This window comes from Ambystoma mexicanum, chromosome 7q (assembly GCF_040938575.1).
Source record: "Ambystoma mexicanum isolate Mex_15411 chromosome 7q, UKY_AmexF1_1, whole genome shotgun sequence".
Lineage (NCBI taxonomy): Eukaryota > Metazoa > Chordata > Amphibia > Caudata > Ambystomatidae > Ambystoma > Ambystoma mexicanum.
The window spans coordinates 138,778,761-138,799,646 of NC_090941.1; the positions used below are offsets into that span (position 1 = coordinate 138,778,761).

The following is a 20,886-nucleotide window of genomic DNA, read 5'->3' on the forward strand; positions in this document are numbered from 1 at the left end:
CTAGTGTTCCCAGTCTTAGCTGTACTCCAGGGTTCAAAGGCCTGTTGCCCGCAGTCACCCTCAGTTAGACATATACATTCAATGCATACAAATCCAAATACTTGAAGAGAGCTCTAATATTCATACTCTTAGCTATATTCCAGGGTTCAAAGGGCTGTGGCCCGCAGTCACCCTATGTTGGGAGTCTAAGTATAAACACTTAAAGAAAACTCTGATGTTCGCACTCTTTGATGTACTCCAGGGTTCAAAGGCCTTTGGCCCGCAGTCAACCTCTAGTAGGAGTATGGATTAAGTCACTTAGAGGAGAGTGTACACCATGCACGTGGCTACAAACTGCCCCGCGGTGTTCATAGACCTTCTGACACACAGTCACTCTCTGTGCTGACGGTCTCGGCCATACACACAATTGGGTGCAGTTCACTAAAGCAGGTGCCCCGTACTTTGATTGCAGGATTTTTTAAGAAGTTCAAAAGAAGAAAAAAGGCCCACAAACAACTTCCTGCAAAGAGAATATTATGCCAATCTGCAAAGCAAAATTAGTTATTCAGTACCTTTTGCATAAGAGTATGATCAGTTCCAAGAGACCAGGATGAGGCGACAGTGTCTAAATGTAATAATCAAAGGGAGCGCAAGCCTGGCACTACGTTCCTGAGGATGGCAAAAGAGCTCCTGAGTAAACCTGAGTGGATCTCAAGGATACCGCCGCAAATTTTAGTTCATGTGGCGAGGGCGTGGCATGCATCAGATAGTTGGTTGGAAATCAAGTTACAGCATTCATAAATGCAAGCAGAAGTTGAGCGGTGAAAGCAGATTGTTATACTGCACAGCGCGATTTAATTTAGAGCAGTACATACCATGGTCTCCGAGTAGACCCCACTGTGCAACCGCTCCACCAAAAACCTAACACACTGCTGGGCACACCGCGCATGCGCAATGATTAAGTAGGTTTGTGGCTGGAAGCGGGCTGAAGGCGGGCTGTAAGATGATCCAAGAAACAGTAGAGGGACAACAGAATGTCCTTGAGGATCGTAGCATGGAGCACAAACAGTCAGCACCTTCCCCCCCGTAACACCGAACACACTGCTGGGCACAATGCGCTGTTTCACATGCTGTTTTACTATTCCTCGTCGTCAGGCTGGGAACCTCAGTAACATTAGAACAGTTTTCATTTGAACTTGAAAAACAACTGCCACTGAGATGTAGTGATCAGATGCAGCGTATCGCTCGTGAAGTAGTTTGAAAGCTTCCTCCTTCTTGTCATCAGGCAAGAAATCTAGGATAGGTCCCATCTTGTACCTCAGTTCCCGATCGTATCCGGATAGGATAGCAAGGGAGTTAGTGGCCTTAACGGTGGTGGCTGCGGTGTACAGAATGTGTTTGCCAAAAGCGCCCAATTAACTCCCTTCCATGTCTGGAGGCAGAGCATATGGAGAAGAGGGGTTGGCCAATCTCTTGCGGGCAGCAGCAGACGGACTGGTTTGAGTGTGCAGACTTGTGGTCAGTGTCAGGTGTTCTATATTTTTTGTCAAATATCTCATTTTTGGGAGTGAACTAGTGGCTCCTTTTTCTTTGTAAGCCATAATGTAACTTGTCCTCAAATGTAGTAATTCATGTGCATGGATAGTACTCCATGGTACTACTCTACTGTGTAAGATGTAATATGAAGTTAGATTGACCTAATATTGTTACCCTCTGTACAGTTAAATGGGTTGTGGTTTTACCAAATATAATAGCTGAATTATAAGGCAAGAAACAATGCTGGTAAAAAAACAGCTACATATGGTCTGATAATAAAGAAGAGACCAATATGGGCTTGAAGGTCATCAGCCATCATAGTCACATTCTACATTTTTGTATTTTAGGTGTTCTCAAGAGTTACATAATTAGTGTTATTATAGTGAAATGCAATATATACAGTTGATCATTTTGATTGAGTTTAGTATAACTTGGGCTACACTTTTGGGAAAAACTATTCGCTAGACGCTATAAAGACCTACTCATTGTCCATGCAATAAAAAAACTAAAATTCATCTTATCTTCGTTGTAATGCTTTTGTATTAGTTTCTTATGGCAAATTATCTTCCCACTAATTATCTTTGTACACTAATCAACTGGCTGGACTCTGCTTTCCCTCATGTTTTGCTGTTTTACAGAAATGATCAAAATGAAAAATTGCAATGTGCAAGAAACAACAACATAGTTATACAGTTTTAAAATGACATACATGCCAATCAGTATGATTGGACATTAATACATGTTAATTCACACAAAGAGAAAAAGTACCTACTGGTTGATTCCAGACGCTTAACATCTCGGGATGTTTCCAAAAAGTATCGTCTTAGAAAGTAGAAAACAATTCCTAAAGGCACTAAGGGAATAAGTATCCAAGGAATGATTGCTGCTGCCACTGCTATAATGCCAATGATCTGCAGGACAGTCTGTAACACAAAAACAATGCATTAATTATTCAGGAAGGGTCACCATATCAATGTAAACATGGTATGTAAAACAACCAAGCACTTGTTTGGTTGCAAATGTAATTTACCGTAGCCCAAATACAAAATGTGCCAATGCAAAAAATGTGGTGCATCAATTCACTCAACACACAGTGGGCATACCCCATACACTGTAATTGTACCTGGTTGTCCCGTTTTATATAGTGTGAGTCTTTTAATAAGTTATACTGTTTATAATTGAGTGTTTTATACATCAAATAAACAAGAACTAGAGATCCTTAATTAATCCCAAAACACAACTAGAATATTCCTATTATGCAGTCTTCGCCAAAAGAATTTTTTTTATCCTGCATTGTCACATGACAGCTCCTCAGTTCTGCAAAAAACACAAATATGGACAACATAGATGATGTCAACATGAAAATAAAAACTCAAGAGTTCTTTTTTTTTTAAAAACTGAAAATAATAACTTCCAATTTGTATTACTCTGACATGTTTCTGCCCAGTGTTCAATATGAGACCGATATCAAGACGGAATACGTTAGGTTGTAATAGGGAAAGCCATATCTAATATGTCAATTGTCTCTGCTAGTCTGCTGAAATAAGGGTTAGACTTTATGATTGTCATGTGTTTCGAAAACGAGTAATCAGCAAGGCAAGTGCCAGTAATTGAGTTTCATGTTTTACATAAGGTTTTATTCAAGATTATTGTAATTCCCAATATTACATAAACACGGCCCCAAACCCCTAGGTTTATAACTCCAACACTTGAAGACTCCTGTATGACTCATAAGGTGGAAACAAAGGATCTCTGGGTATACAGACTCAACGGAAAATGAAAGCAACATAAAACAAAGGAAGGCTCCTCAGCGGTTCCACTGTAGAGAGGAGCAAGTCAAATTTTAAGCTCTCCTGTTAAATTAAATTGTCTCATTACAGGGTCCATCCCAGAGATACTTCAGACATTCACAGTCTAGTGCGAGGTTAAGGTGGCCATGAACCTATTTCTGGTCTCTTGGTTTCTTTGGTATTTATTGGCTTCTTCTCTTCCTGGTTATGTGGTTCTCCCTAGATCTAGCAATGTGGTCACAGGGCATTCAGTAGATCTCAGCTGCATGTCGAAACAGCATCAGGAGAGGTGGCGCAGGACCTTTAGTTTGGCCATGAGCTGAAAACTAAGGAGGTCAGGAGGCTGGGTGTATCTAAGGCCTTACCTTCCGTTAAGGAAGATCTCTTTGCTCCCGGCCACCCTGCCTTTCCAGGCTCCCCTGCCATTCTGAAACAACATTGTTCCTAAGGAGCTCCCTCGCTCCATTCTCTGCTCTGCCTCTCACTGTTTCACTAGTTTCTTCCTCCTATGACCTCTTTCATGCCTCACCATGTGTTTTTGCATCCACTCCTCCTTCTCACACACTTGTCAATGTTCCAGTGTGTTTGCTCCTCCTCTATAACCATGAGGTATTCCACTCGCGTCTGCTCCTCCTGCTCTTCTCTCACAATATCTTTCGCCATTTCTCCTTAAAAATGTACTTCAACTCTCTTGGTACTTCCTCAAACTTTCTGGGGACTCCCTTTGTCACGCCTCCTGCTGGTCTTCCTCACCACCGTCTTACTCTTCACTTCCTCCTCACCACCTCCCTATGTTCTTTTGCTCCTTCCTTCACACTCCAGTTGCTCCTCCTCACCACCACCTAATGCTCCGTCACCTCCTCTTCACTCTTGGTTTCCCAACACACCACCTCCTCCCCAACCTCACAGCCTCCACTTTGCCTTTCGACCTCCAACATCTGCTCCTCATTAATCTCCTTCCTTCAGCCACCTGCACTGTACTTTACTCTGTCCAAACGCCCACACCCTACTGGTAGACCACCTTCCTCCTATTGGGTCCTAACCTGAGGACCTCCCTTTCCTAACGTGATTCAGGTGTTGGTCCTTTTTTCCTTCTGTAACATAACTTGTTTGGTGTTCCTGTTATACAACTCTCCCTTTGTGTCTTTAGCCCTGCCACCTTGTGTACATGACTCTGTGGACGGAGACAGCGAATGGGCTTGACACCATTTTGGACCTATCTCTTGTGCATAGGTGAAGGGAGCTCAGTGTGTTGGGGATAAATGCTTCTCAGACCAGATCACATTTTCCCGGTAACGAACCTGTGTCTTCGGAAAAGAAGTGTTTTTAGTGTGAACACATGCACTTTCAATTAGTCCTCTGTTGTATGTTTACAAATTATTTCTGACTCTGGCCCTGCCTCTACCTCTACAATAACGGTACTTCAAAGCTTACAATATGGGACTATGTGTGAGATGCATTTTAGATTTTATGGTCAATTGGGAGGGTGAGAGTGTACTCTCTGGATTGTACTGCCCTAAAGACCCTTAAATGGACAGTCTGGCCGGCCGGAAGGGCTTTGAAGAAGTGGTGGAGTACAAGGTCAGTAATTCAGTCACCAAGCCAGTATTGTGGAAAAATGTGCCTCTACTTCTTAAGAAAATGACCTGTAATCAGGATTAAATTACTAAATTTCTTTATGGGACAAAATGGTGGTAAGATCCAAGTGTACTGTGCATATCGTAGGTAGGTGCACATTTTTGCCCTGAGACCAAAAGGTGCAGATGTAACTTCATAGTTCAGGGGGACTGTATGAGAAGGTAGGATTTTGGTACCCTCCAGAGATATCAGGAAATACTTACTTTGATGATACAGCACCTAGATAAAAGGAGGATGTTACCTCTAAGTTTTCGGAGCAGTGCCACACATGGCTATTCTGAGTGGACAGATCATGTAACATGTAGGAGAGTTAACTTCAGATAGAATAACCAAATGTGATGAGATAGGAAACATCAAATCAGCATGCCCAAGTAGGGCTTGTGGGGGCAATGATGTTTTGGTGAGAACAGGATTACAGCAAAGTGGGTCAAGCACTAAAGGAATGACTCATGTCCCTTTATGTGTGCAATTATACCCGTGTTTCCAAGCTTTGTTATGACCTTCAGGTCTGCAATATGTATACCAATTATTGTGGGAACATGTTAAATGTACCTGAAAGAAAAGCAGATCCTGCTTTTCAAACTGAAGTCGAACTCTGACCTAGGAGACCCAGGTATAGAAAGTGAGGTTGACAGCAGTGTTCGACAACAGGGACAAACTGTATAAGCTATTCAGAAAATAAACAGTAGGAAATAAATCAGTTATGAACTGTTAATCTTCATCAGGTATACCTTTATCAGGTATCTTTCTCATCAGAACACAAACATCTATAGCTGCTCACACCAAGGTGGGGCACCATACGATGAGCTGGAGTTTATCCCCAAACTGGTCCGATTAGGCTTGGAGAAGGATGCCATGTGCGGGTAGCTCAATGACCGTGCGTGACCAAATTTCCAGCAACGGTTATTACCACCCAAACATTAATACAAACTCCCACTGGATCATGTTGAGAGGTCCTCGGCTGGTATTTTAATCCTCCACCCACTAAAGTCCTCTTTTAAGGACCGACTGTCAAAGCTAGAATCACAACCTCAACACTCATAAGGTGTCTCCTCATTAGTGATTACTAGTTTTGTCATTTTTTATCCAATGAAAGGATGTCTATTAAAACCAAACACATACCTCCCAAAGAAAGCCCTCATTGATCACAGGAATTAAACATGTTGGGATAACACAAAGAATCTCTGCTCGATGTTCATGTGTCAGCTCTTGCAGATGGGGTAAGGCAGGCATGGGTACCCGTATGAGGTTTCGGCAGTGCAGGGGACATCCTGACACTGAGCCCAAACAGAGCCAACTTCGTCATTAGCCAGTGAGCACTTCGGCTTCCTGTAAGGGAAGGCAAGGAAGGGGGCAGGGCTTCAATGATGTACATCATATGTAATACATAAGTGAAGAGGGGTACACCAAAAAAGGTTTGCTCTTTGGTGACCATGGCAAATCACAAGCACGAGAAAAGGAAGCATGTTCCGACTAGTCCTAATGTTCACAGGTCAGCTTACAGAGAACCCTCTTCCACAGCATCCACCAGTGATGAGAAAAAGAGTGTCCTCTCAGGACGAAACCATGTCCGTCTCTGCTCATGAACATTCTGCACATGTAGCCCTCAGTCCCAGCACCCTCTCATCCTGACCAAGCAGCACTGCCCTCCCTGCATAGTGCCTCAGTGGCACATTTCATCAGCAGCTCCTTATTCACACTGCCAGCATCACCAACACACAACAATGGCTGATAACTTTTGCAAACAGAGGGTTGTGGACATTTCACTGAATGTGTGTGAGTGACCAAGCATATTGTAGATGCCCCACCTAACCAAGGAGGGTTCGGAGTGTTGTCCCATGAGACTTTCTTTTTTTTAAATAGTACGTTAAAATTGCGTATTTTACAATGCACTTTCTGTGAGAAATTGGGTAAAAAGCTGCACAGTTTACAAATCGGTGTTGTAGGCTACAATAGGAACACATCTAATAGATGCCAGATCACCAGCAGTTCATAGGAGCCTTTTCTGGACCTGCCTGGTAATAACGAAATCCTGGAACAACATTAAGGCAAAAGCAGCTGAGAGTGGAATACATTGCAGGCATGGTCACCGGAATCCTACCTGCGGGGGCTGTTCCCAAGAGGTGGCAAGCCAAGAGCACACCTAGCCAAAATGAAAGACTGATGAGCATACTAGCGAAGCGCCGAATAGCGATAGCTTGGAAAACTACCAATGGCCCGACAGTTGAGGCATGGTGGGCAGATTTAAAGAGATGGACACTGGCTGAAACAACTGTATGGACCACAGCATTGCCGAGAGGGGCACACGAAAACAGCAATAAGATACTGCATGGTACTCAACGGTACAGGAGCTGTTTGCACCCAAGGACGGAAACAACACGGACAATCCCAGCTAACAAGAAAATGCAGACACAGATGCAGTAGGAAGTGGAGAGTGCTAGTAGGGCGAGAGCAGATCAGAACGAAAGGGGATGAACTTAAGCCCAGGTAACCCTAAGAGTGGAAATACCTGGACAGTTGTAAGGAATAAGAGATCCGAGTGCAGAAAACCAGGAGCGTGCGCCAAGACATTGATGCTGTTAAATACTCCCGGCACGGTGTGCAGTATTGAATGTTAAGTCTCTCGTTGTGTGTAAAAAACAATAAAGAGTTTTCATTTTTTTTTAAAGTAACTTCAATTAAGGTGGTCCCCAGCTTTATGAAATGAAAGACAACAATTCCTAAAGAATGTCTCACTCTGGACACACAATAGACATCAGGTTTCACTTTTGCTATTCCATTAATAAAATTCCTAGTACATTGTAACTTTTATGTCACTAAATGGTCATGATAAATACATCAAAGATTGGATCAGTCCCATGAATGTTACAAATTAAGTATTTTATTCAAGGTCTTGTGCCATTCAAAATTCTGTGAGATCACTATGCACATGCTTGTTGTTTCGCCAATATGGCTTTTTCAAGGCTGATAAATGATGTGTTATAATCGGTTTTGAAATTATGTGTTTTACAGAAATTAATTTAAAAAGTTCTGTTAGCCTCCATGATTACTTTTAAACTTCTATGCATCTCATGATATACTGTCCTTCTAATGGAATAATGTTTTGCTAACATAAAGGTGGTATCTGTGAAACAAACTGTGAACTTGTATTACCTTTTCTTATTAGGGATTAGGCTTAGGGTATCCATAATATTGTAATCTACCCTATCATTAATTTGTTTAATGATAAGCAACTCACGTTTTGTCATGAGTGTGCAAGTCGCCGATTGGCTTACTTGGCGGTGCGCCATGTGGACATCAGCTGCCATTTTGTTGCCATATTTATGGTTCTGTTGATGTTGCAATGTTTGATGATATCACAATGTTATTACGTGATAATGTAATACATTGAGTGTTATGCGTAGATCAATGTATTACATGTGGCATTCTTTTTGTGCTTAAAATGTGTATTTTGTACATGTTGCGGATACATAAATCCTAGCAGGGACCTCCACCAAAAATATCAATAAACTACAACTGCTCCAAAATAATGCCCTCACAGCTGCGTGGGGCCTGAAGCGTTCCGATCACATCTCCACATCAGGCGCAAGGCACACTGGCTCCCCATCAAAGCCTGCATCAAATTGAAGCTCCTTCACATCAACTACAGCTGCCTACACGACACTGCCCCCACCCTCACCGACCGTATCACTAGGAAACACAGTTTGCGCAATCTCCACCCCTGAACATCCCCAGATTTTCTAGACGGAGAGCTGGGGGCTCCTGCTTCACTACCATCACTCTGATATTCTTGAATGCCCTCCCTCAGCAGATGCAAGACGAACCTGCTTATGCACTCTTCCACAAGAAAGTTAAAACTTCACTATTCAACAAATATCTTTAACTAAGACGTTCTGCCCTACTTTCTCTGAACCTGGATCTATGACTTAATGCGACTACCATTTCATGTATGCTTCACATTCTATTTTGTATGACTTTACCACACTGAGGGTCATTACGAGGTTGGAGGTAGCCATGGTGCTATTAGCACCATGGCTACCCCCTTACCGCATTCCGGGTCCGGGTTCCCGAAATAGGGACTTACTGGGTCATTCCAACCTTGGAGGACCCGGTAAATCCCCATTCCGGGAACCATTCCCCATTCCCATTCGAGCCCCCACAGGGCTCAATGGGAATGGGGATGGGGATGGAGCTAATAACGGTACCGCAATTTGCGATACCGTTATTAGCTCTGAAGTCCCTTAATGGGTCCCTTCCATAACACCTGATAAAACCAGGTGTTAAGGAATGGACCTGCTAAGGGACCTCGGAATAGGTTGGTAAGGGATTACCAGTACTGATGTCCTTTCGATCCCTTACCTCCAACCTCGTAATGACCCCCACTGTGTCCATCTAATCCAAATTCTGTATTGTTAGTGCTGTGATACCTCCCGGTCTGGGTACTACCAACAAATGTAATAAATAAATATACTATTTACTGTTATTTGTCTATTATATATTACATCTCATTGGCATCCATATATATATATACCTGCTGTATCATAATAGCAATTGTGTAATTCATAATTGTATCTTTTGAATCATCATTTATTATCAAATATTATTTTGCCTACTTTGTAAAACAATACATCTTTCGCAAACCAAACATATCAAGACATTTTAATTCCTTCATGTTGATGAACAGTGCCCACTGATTAATCATGTAAATGTTATCTCATGCCTATGAATACAATTTACATTTCATTACGTTGTGCTTGTGTGTGTTGGATACCAAACCTTTTATTATTGATTCCATTTGGTGCTGATCCATTTCTCTGCAATACTTGTACATTTTCAAATAAATTATCTGAGCTCAAACATGTGATATATGTTTCTATTTTGTACATTATTACAATTATTTTATAGAGTTGATATTGATGAAGTGAGGTCATATTGATAAACCTTGTTAATGATGTCTCTTGTGTATTCATCAATTTTATACATAGATTTGTTAAAACTGTATTAGATACAGAATTATTATTGTTCATTCCATATGTTGCTTTTCCATACTTTTGTAATTCCAACAAACAACAATGACAACTCTTACTAAGTTGTCATTGTTAATATCATCTCCTCCATATTAAAAATGGTACATATAGCTATGCTATAATTGCATGCATTAGCTATTGGATCTATTATTGCTCACTCATATGTTGCAGTTCCACTCCTTAGTTATACATGTGCAATTTCAACAAACAACTGTATGCGCTTCAGCACACATGATATATTTCTATAGTATACATTATTACAGTTGTTTTAGAAACAAATTCATCTCGTGTTCTGACTTCAGACCATACTGCACCATTCGGACTTGGCAAATAATCTGGGCTTCTGGTCGCTTCAGTTTCTGTTCACAATTGCCCCTTGTGACATCTGCTTTGGCAACTCTTACTCCTTCAAATGTAGGTTCTTTTTTATCGTCGATCTGGTGATATTTCAATGAGCAGCCACTGGTTCTTTTGAATCCTGTGCTCCCACTACACTTAGATGTTTTCCGATTACAAAAGCATGCAAAAGGAATGGAACAGCAACATATGGAATGAACAGTAATAGGCCCGGTATCTAATACATACAATTTTTACATATGCATATGTAATATTTATTAATTAACAGAAGATATCATTAGCAATGACTACTTTGTAAAATACACTGTTTATCAATATGGCCTCACTTTATCAATATCAACTCAAAACATGAATGCACTCTATAAAATAATTGTAATAATGTACAAAATAGAAACATATGACATGTTGAGCTCATATAGGTTTTGAGCCAACACACACAAGCACATAATAATGAAATATAAAACTGATTAATAAGCATGCAATAACTTTCACAATGACAAATAAGCAATAGGCACTGTTCATCAACATGAAGGAATTGCAATAACAATTGACTGTGTTTCCTAATAGTATTGGTATGCAAAAGAGGTATTGTTTTATAAAGTAGGCAAAATAATACCGCTTGATAAAAATTAGGATTAGAAAGATATGAATTACACAATTGCCATTATGATATGGCAGGCACATAGAAGCCAATGAGATGTAATGCATCTATATTACTACAATATAAACATGTAAGAGAGGCAACACACCACCACATAAGCATAATGGACAAATAACTGTATATAGTTTATGTATATATTCGCAACATGTAACTGTCACGACCCATGCCCCTGACTGCCCTCAGGTATAATAGCCCCCTGGCAGCAGTGGGGCTAAAGCCCTTCACACTGGCCCCAAGGGCCTTAAAACTCCATCAGAAACATACATGGAGTCAGTCCTGGCACCTTTCGGTGCCAGGCTCATTATCAGGAATAAAGCAATACCAGTTTTGGACCTTAATCCAACATGGAGGCCTATTATACAGCTCAGTTCTTTAGAACCAAGCCATGCTGTCTAGTGTTTTGGGTGTGGCTGGGCCTGGAACTACTTTACCTGAGCTATTTAAACCACACCCAAACAGCAGAACACGCTTTGCGTTATTCTGCAGTCCTGCAGCGTAACGCTCACCGTGTCCAGCTCCTGCTCATCTGCTTCTCCGGCAGCCCGATCCTGAAGCCCTAGATCTGGATTCCATTAATAACCTGAAAGAACAAGAACAGCATAGGCTAGCAAGAACACTTACCTGTAAAGTAACCGGTCTTGAATCCATCCTTCGCTTACCTCGCCCATCTCCGGAGTTCGCCGCAACCTGCAAAGGTAAAGAAACAAAGACAGCATTAATAACAATTCTTAACTGAGCAAGCAGCGAGTCCTGGCAGCACCCTATGCTTCTCTTACCTCGCCCATCTCCGGGTTTCACCGCAACCTGCAAGGGAGAAGAAACAAGGTCAGCATTAACAAAGCACTTATCTGGGCAAGCAGCGCTTCGATCACTCATCACTCCAGAACATCACTGCAACCTGTACAAAGAAGGGAAGAGAAAACAGGTTAGCAATTAACACCAATAAACAGCGCAGTGCTCTGCGCATCAATAACTCACCGTGGTCTTCGCCGGACTCCGGGATTGCAACCATCCCTGTGAAAACAAGAGAGACATTGTTAGGGAACAGCGTAGTGGAGCAAGACGCTGAGAAGACAGAGAAAATGGAGGGAAAGAAAGACAGAATAAAGACGGAAAAGACATTATAACTCACCTGGAAGACAGCAAGCAGAGTCGGAGTCACAGCCAGTCTGGTCCCGACATAAAGGCACACGGACCAGTGAAGCCATTAGGTCCACGGAATGCCAGCACCAACCATACACCCCTGCACAGAGACGCAAGACGGAGAGTTAAAAAAACAAAGGCGCTACCCAACGTCTGGCACATAACCAAGCAGAGAGGGGCCCGGGATAGCGCTTAGACCTCCATCCAGTATCGTGTGGCGCTCCGTGGATACCAGGTGAGCGTAACTAATACAATTGTTAAATTGAGAACAAAAAGGATGCCAGAGATAATACATTGAACTACACATAACATGCAATGTATTACATCCTTACCTAATTACGTTGTGACATCACCAAATGCTATAACATCAATAAAACCATAAATAATACAGGACAACAAAATGGCAGCTGTTATCTCAAGAAAGCAAATTAGCAACTCAAATAATCTAGACAAAAGGTGAGTTGCTTATCATTAAAAAAATTATACGTAATAGCATTTCTGATGATTGTATCTGCTTAGATTCACATGCTGTGCATATAGTCCGACATCTAGTGGTAATCGCAGAGTATTGCATCTTTCTGTCGAGGATCAAAAGGGGACGTCGACATGGGCGTGACTGTAACACTATCCCTAACGTGACGTGTAGTGTACCCAAAATCCCTCATGCATCGAGGTCCCTCTGATTGTGTTTTTTCTGCCATGAGGGAACCTTATGACCATTGTGAGTGAGTACAGAGAGAGAAGGTGTAAATTGTCTATGTTCCTTCTACTCCATGAGGGGAGGAAGGGTGGGTGCATGTCAATCTAAGCCGATAAAATCATCAGAAATGCTATTACATTAAGTAATGCATGTCTTCTGATGCTTGTTAGTCCGCGTAGAATCACATGCTGTGCATAGACTAGCGAGCAGTACCCAGAGATGGTGGTGGGATGTGTGAAGGAACAGTAGCAAAGAGATGTCTTAGCACTGCTTTTCCCACCTGAGAATCAGACTTAGAGTGTGTATCTGGGCAGTAGTGTTGTGTAAAGGTGTGTACAGAACTCCAGGTTGCTGCTTTACAAATGGACTTAAGAGGAACATTTGCAATGAATGCTATGGAAGGCCCCGTGCCCCGAGTAGAGTGTGTTCTAGGCTTGAAGGGTAGATCTCTCTTAGCAAGTGTGTAGCACATTGTGATGCAGTTTGCAAACCACTTTGAAATAGATGATTTAGAGACAGGGTCCCCTTCTCTGCCTGCTGCCACTGAAACGAAAAACTGGTTTGTTTTTCTTAGTGGTTATGTCTTCTCTAGATAATAGATCACTGCTCTCCTCATATCAAGTGTGTGGAGGCTTCTTTCTGCCACGTTAGTGGGGTTCTGGAAAAAGGTGGGTAGTTCTATTGATTGGTTCAAATGGAACTTTGAAATAAATGTCTGCGCAACTTGTGGGTGAGCGCGCAGTACCACCTTATCCTTGTGAATCGTGACAAATGGCTCTTGAACTGACGGGGCCTGCAGTTCACCAACGCTCCTTATTGATGTGATTGCCACCAAGAAGGCGGTCTTGTAGCTAAGGGCTTTAAGGCTAGCCTTATGCATAGGTTCAAAGGGAGGCCCCATTAGTCGAGTAAGTACAACGTTCAGGTCCCACCCGGGAGCGGGGTTGGAAATAAGGGGATGAAGTCTTTTTAACCACCTCCATAAATGCCTTGATTATTGGAATTTTCCACCACAAAACCTTCTTCTGGGATGTGGTGTATGCTGAAAGTGCAGCTAAGTGGACTTTTGAGGAATTAAAAATCAGGCCTGAATCTAGCAGGTGAGTTAGGTACAGGACAATATGTGTTGGTGTGCATTCAATAGGATTGATGCCCTTGCCATTCCACCAGATGACAAAGCATTTCCATGTGCTGGATTAGCAATGTCTGGTGTTAGGTTTTCGTGCTTCCCTAAGTATGTCCATGCATCTTTGAGGGAGTTGGAGCTGCCCCAATTATATGACCTCAGGAGCCTGGCTGCCAAGTTGAGAGTTTGTGGGCATGGATGAAGTGTTTCCCCCCTGTCTTGTGACAGCATGTTGTACGGGCATGGCAGCTTCCTGGGAGGGTAGACTGATATTGCCATGTGATGAGAGAACCAAGGTTGGCGGGCCCACATCGGGGCCACCAGAAATCAGGACTGGTTCCTGGTGCATCTTGTGCACTATCTTGTTGAGAGGTGGAGTCGGGGGGGAGCGTAAACAAATTTCCGTGACCAGGTTATCCAAAGTCCTGGTACCTGGAGGCGTAATCTGGGCATTGTGCATTCTCCAGAGTGGTGAACAAGTCGATCTCTGGGAAGCCCCAGTCTGCAAAGGCATTGAGAACAATGTCTTCGTGCAATCACCACTCGTACACTGCAGGTAGTGTGAAGTCTCTGCGGAGTACATCCGCCAGAAGATTGAGTTCCCCTGGAACGTGTTGTGACAGGAGGAACATCTTGTGTTTGAAAGCCCATTTCCATATGTTCTGTGACAGTTTGGATAGCACTGGAGAGTGAGTGCCCCCCTGTTTGTTCAGGTAATACATGGCCGTGGTACTGTCCGTGAGGACTAGTACTGTCTTCGCCTGGAGGTATGTTTGGAATGCCTTCATGACTTTGGACACTGCTAGCAGTTCCTACAGCTTTACGTGGTTGGTTGCTACTGCTGGGGACCACATGCTGTACGCAGTCTGATGAAGGAGGTGAGCCCCCAACTCCGTCAGAGATGCGTCCATGCTGAGAGTGGCCTCTACTGCAGTGGTGGTGAAAGTCTTCCCTTGCAGTAGGTTTTCCCTTGACCGCCACAGAAGAGACTGAACAAGGGCTGCCCAGACAGCCACTAGATCGACACATTGTCCGCTGGCCTGACACCCTTGGCTCGAGAGCCACTCTTGAATGGGGCGCATGTGCAGACGTGCTTGAGGAACTAGGTAGATGCAAGAGGCCATCATCCCTAACAGTTGCATGGCTTTGCATATGGTCACCTCGTGATTGGCTACATAGTGAGGGATCTGGAACAGCATGTTTTGAACCCCTCATTGGAAGGAAAGGCGAGACCATCTTTGGTCTGAATTGGAACCCCCAGAATCAGCTTGATTTGGCTGGGGTCTAGGCTGGACTTTTTCTCGTTGATCGAGAACCCCTAGACTGAAGAGATCTACCGTCTTTTGGGTGTTTGTTAGGCATGTTCCGTACGAAACCCTGTTATTAGCCAGTCGTCGAAGTAAGGGTAGACTAGGATGGACTGCCTGTGCAGGTGAGCAGCTACTACCGCCAGTACCTTCGTGAACACCCGTGGGCTGAGGCAATGCCGAATGTAAGGACCATGAACTGATAGTGCTTGTCCTCTATCATGAACCTTAGGTACTTTCTGTGCGCTGGCAACATTGAAATATGAAAGTATGCATCTTTCATGTCCAATGTTGCCATGTAATCCCCCTGCACCAGCAGAGGGATTACTTCCTGTAATGTCATTCTGAACTTTTGCGGTTTAACAAATTTGTTCACTGGGCGCAAGTCTAACACAGGGCGCATGGTGAGATCCTTTTTGGGTACAAGGAAGTACACTGAATGAATACCCTTGTTTACCTGATGAATGGGGACGATTTCTATGGTGCCCTTTTCCTGAAGGATCTCAACCTCTTCCAGGATGATTTGCAGGTGTGCTGCTGATAGGCGTTTGCTCTTTGGTGGATGGTATCGAGGTGGCCGGATGAACGTGATACAACAACCGTGGGTGACGCTCTTGAGCACCCACTGGTCTGATGTGACCTCCTCCCACTCATGAAGGAATGATGTTAACCGTCCCCCCGACCGGGGAGGAATGGGAGGGGACCCGCACTGGCGAGTCATTGCGGTGGCTGGGGAGCCTCTTGGGGTGGAGTTTCTGCCCCAACCCTTGCCTCTGCGTTGTCCCCTCTGTTGGTATTGGGTATTGCCAGTCGAACCTTGTCCGGAGGACCATAGGGTACCTCCTGCGCCATATTGTCTGTGTGGAGATCGTGAGAAGGACTGGCCCTGAAAGGAACAGCGAGTGTTTGCACCTCCCCACTGTTGAAAGAGCTTGGCTGTAGTTTGGTTGAGAGACTTGAGTGTCTCATGCTCTTTCTTCGCCATTTCCAAGGCATCGTCCACAGCTTTACCGAACAGGTTTGATTCTTACAGGGGCTTGTTTATCAAAGATGCCTGAGTCTCTGGCTTAAAACCTGTATTTTTTAGCTAGGCATGCCACTTGAGGAGAGTACCCTGTGCCAGGGTGCGTCCCACCATCTCTGCAGTATCTAATGTGTTCTTAAGAATGTTGTGTGTCACCTGACTTCCCTCAGAGACGACCACCAGCAGGCGTAAATGTATGGGTTCAGGGACTTCTTGGAGTCCCTCCTGAAGCAGGTTCCACTGCACATCCCTATGACTCGCAAGAAGAGCAGTATAATTAGCAATTCTCGTATAATATGCTACAGACGTGGTGATGCGCTTGCCCAGAGCATAATGTTTTTTGCAGTCTTTGTCGGGTGGAGCCTCTGCAGTAGTCGGTGGCACCCCAGCCCTCTATCTGGTGGTGTTAACAAGGGAGTCTGGTGTGGCATGTCCCCGAATGTACATTGGGTCAGATGGAGAGGGGTGAAACAATTTCTCGACCCGAGGGTTGACAGCCCTGGTAAGGGAAGGGGACAGTAAGGAAGGTGCAAGGCATTTTTTGATGGAATGCAGAGAGGAATGGCTTGACTTGTGGGAGGTTTTTCCTATAGGGTGTCCTCCACAAAATCAGAGTCCTGGAAAGCTTTCTGTGTGGCGATCTGGAAGTGGTCTCCGGCCCTCTTCAAGATGGCATTGAAAGCCATTTGGTCGTCAATGGGCGATGGCTGCCTCTGTTGAGGTTAGGAGGGTGGGTCCAGGCAATTAGCGTCTGGGCCAGGAGTTGGAGTGGGTGAGAGCCAATGCGCCTCACCTGCTGGCTGATCTTGCTCCCAATCTGGATACTGGCCAGCCTCGTCCTGCCCAAAATGATGTCCTCGTGACTATAGGGATCTTCATATGTCTCCTCAGGTTCTGAGAACTCAAAAACTTCTTCTTGGTGAGTTTGGATTGGAAGCTTCTGCTGCTTTGGTAAAATAGGGCAAGAATCCTATTCCCTGGGTCTCTTGGGAGTAATAAACCTTTCAGAAAAATCTATGAACTGTGACATTTTGTCCATGTAATTTGTGAACCTCTCTCTGTCCACAGGGATGAACCAGAGGTGTCTGGAGGAGGGAAAGGCTCACAAAAGAGAGTGGATTTATCAGATAAATCCCTAGAGAGAGGCGGGCCCCTTCAGTGTACACCTCTCAACAAGAGGGGGTGCTTTTGGGTAATTCTGCCACCAAAACAATAGCGGCAAGAGTCTTGTGCAGCTCTGGCGGCTGTATGTGGGATTTCGACATGCCTGCTGGGAATTTTACCGTGCCTGTAGGTGTCGTTGCGGGTTAACGGCATCTTCGAAGCTGACGTGCTCTTAGCAGGCGTGTCGGCACTCGTGTGCTTTTTAGAAGAGACGCCCTTAAGAGTGGAATGCCCGGACGCATGACGAGAAGACGGATGTGGGGAGGGCGCCGGACTGTAAGGTTCGGTAGGCCCCGAAGTTTTCGGTGGGCCTGTTGGCGTCTGAAGCCTCTTCGACGTATCTGTCGAGGAAGTTCGGGGGATTGTATGTTCATCCTTAGATAGTGCGTGTGTGCCCCTGCCGGTGGGGTGTGATCTCCCCATAGCAGTACAGGTGGCTTGCCTGTCGCGGCTGGGGACGGGCACCTGGGAACCGGACGGTTCCGCCGAATGCTCTATGGCCTCAATATCGTAGCTATGGCTGCCGCTTAAGTCCTCATCACTCGAGGCGACAGCGCCAACGGGGGAATGACTTTCGGCCTGCATCGCGTAGGCCGCCCACCACTTTGTCCGCCTATCTTTTAACGTCTTAGGACGAAAGAGTTTGCAGGACTTACAGATTGCTTGTCATGTTAACGAGGTAAGCACCTATTGCATTTGCTAGGCATGTCCTTCCAAGGGTATTTTCCGTTGCAAGACGGACAAAACTTATATGGAGTCCTCTCCATAGCAGAGGTAAAGGGCGGCAGACAGACCAGATAAGAAAAGAGAGGGGAAGAGGAAATGCATTCTCAGAAAATAATCAACCCAGGGCCCTATTCTCCCTACTGTAAGGGCCTGGCCAGAGGGCCGAGGCCACACGGTCGACAGACGCTCCTGCTCTGGGACTAAGCAGTGTTGTGGTGGCCGAGATCAAGGTGTCTTCTGCAGCTATACTAATGGTGAAGCTCTTTTTCTATGTTTATGTATAATCGACTATATGTTATGTTTTAGTTATGTTTATGTATATTGGGTGTGAATAAAGGGCCTATAACAAGCTGTTTATTTTCTTCTAAATCAGTAGTCTAAGTGTGATTTATTGCCTCCCTGAGTCCAAGTACTTGCTTTTGGTCCGTGTAAGAGGATGCAGGAGTTTAAGGCCCTGGTGTGTGACCAGAAAAGTAATACAAGGAGGTACAGGTTTTTGCCATTTTTCCCCACTATGTGAAATTTTATATTCCTTGGATTAAGGGTGCACAGGAGAAAAACGTGACTCTGGCAAAAGAAGTCACTTTAGTAAATGGCAAAGAAATAGTAGTGTCCAAAACTGTAGGACACTCCTGCCCCATGCACACCTATCATACTGTGGATAATCTCAGTCATAATTTTAGATAAGATTGTATAATTTAGAGATCAAATTCAATTTGATTGTTTAAAAGAAAATTACTGTACTGAGTTAAATCAGCTTTATTATATCACAATTTATCAATTCTGACATAATTCAAATATATTCATAATACCTCAACTAGTTGGGTACAGTTAGGTACTATTCTTCATACATGTTCTGTCAATTTGTCCCAGGTGTAGCTTTCAAATGAGTCAGCTACAAAGAAAGGTGAGGTCTTAGTATCACATTATTTCATTTAAAAGTGCTGATTCTGAAGCAGTCGAGGACAGTTATACAAGGAGCTGTCACATCCGATCACACTCACTCACCCACCGCCGCTCCCCAGCCTCGCTCACATACCCAGCGGCAGCGACTCAGCCGGAGACAGGGTTTCCCAGCTGGTGGACCGGGATCCCTATGGCCTTTTCCATACTGGCGGTTGCTGTGGCGACTCCTCCACGCTAAGCGGTACTCCACGGGCCCTTGGAAACCCGTGTGTCACGTGATCAGGAGACGACAGCAGCATCACGTGGGACATTCCCAATCACTGCCTTCGTCGCAGGACACGTGATACGCTGCCCACGGTCATGTGATCCGTGTCATGTGATATCCTTGCATTCAAATGGATCGAGCAGACGCGGAAGCAACGCTTCACAGCTGCTTCCTCGGAGGACTGTTTGGCATCTGGTTTTCTCTTGCTACTCTGGTGTTATCACAACTACGGAACGTTTTCCTGTACTGTCTCTGGATCATCCTTGGCTTTGGCACAAACTCTGATTATCTGGAATTCGACCTCTGGCTTGCATACTGGACATTGAATCATTTTTCCCTGGCTCTGGTTTGGATTGTTGGCTGTCGACCTCAGACTGTTTTTTTGGACTGCTCACAAATCACGATTGTGCTCTCTACTTGGCTCATGTGTGTTTTCAGAGTGCCATCAGATCTCTGCCAGCCTGCTGCCGCTGTCGGTTGCCTTCCTGCTTCCATCTTCAGGGTCCCTTCCTGTTCCCATTAGGTAAGCCTCTGGGGTCAACCTTCGTCACAAGAAAGTACTGCTCACTGTCACTGTATAATATAACCCTTCCTTGCCTTGCAGCGGTCAGGGCATCCTTCCGGCGTTCCTGGTTCCAGGCTGACAACACTCTACACCTGTGGCCTCAAAGATTGCACAGGTAGTGGTTTTACTTTTACCCGTGCAGTACTTGAGGACGGGGGTATTTTTATCTACACGACCATCAAGACAGAACAGGAGCCTACCTTGATATCTGCGGTCTCTACTAAATTGATGGTAGATTGAAAGTGCGCCTGTGACTTGGGGCATCTTCATACTCTCTGGTTCAAACAACTGGAAAATATCCGGCAATATGGTTGGTTGTCGAGTTACCCTTATCTGAGGGTGTACAATTTGAACACAGACAGGGCCGCCAAATTCCCTTTGACTGTGACAACCTGAAATCCTGAAGAGGTCAGTGACAGAAGAAACTCCATTACTGTGGAGGTAGGGCAAGAGATGGGGTCAGTCTCACATTCCCTGCACCACACCTCACATCTTCTCCACCTGCACATGTACATGTACAGAGGTCTTGTAGAAGGTCTCTGTGCAGCTAGCAAACCCTCAAGTACCTACTCTGAGAGATCCCAGTCATCATACCTCATCCTCTCAGGAGCCACGCATGTCGGTTTAGAAAATCCAGGGTAGGGTGGAGCACTCGACCCTCCGACTAGGTTAGGAGATCCGGACGTCAAGGCAACCGGTGAGGTGGACAGATGGTCAGATCCAGCAGATTGGGGTACCAAATCCTCCTCACCCAATCCGGGGCAATCAAGATCATGGTCACTCGAAATTTCTTCAACTCCCTGAGAACCCAAGGGATGACGAGAATCGGGGGGGGAAGGCATAATAGATAGAGAAGATCCAATCCACCAGAAAAACATCCCCCATTGCACCGTTCACTGGGAATTCCCTCAAGCAAAACTGTTTGTACTTCCTGTTGGACTTCCACTCCTGGGGTACCCCAGCGAGTGAAGA

The 20,886-nt window shown here is 44.6% G+C and overlaps 1 protein-coding gene across 2 annotated transcripts in view; it reads right to left on the minus strand.

The window, feature by feature from the left end:
* The window catches only part of ABCC4 (ATP binding cassette subfamily C member 4 (PEL blood group)), a 2,280,107-nt gene that overhangs the window by 581,110 nt on the left and 1,678,111 nt on the right, over positions 1–20,886 (minus strand). For both annotated transcript variants that reach the window (XM_069639145.1, XM_069639144.1), the window contains exon 21: positions 2,288–2,438. In XM_069639145.1, coding sequence (XP_069495246.1) covers positions 2,288–2,438 — 151 coding nt within the window. The remainder of the gene's footprint in view (positions 1–2,287; positions 2,439–20,886) is intronic.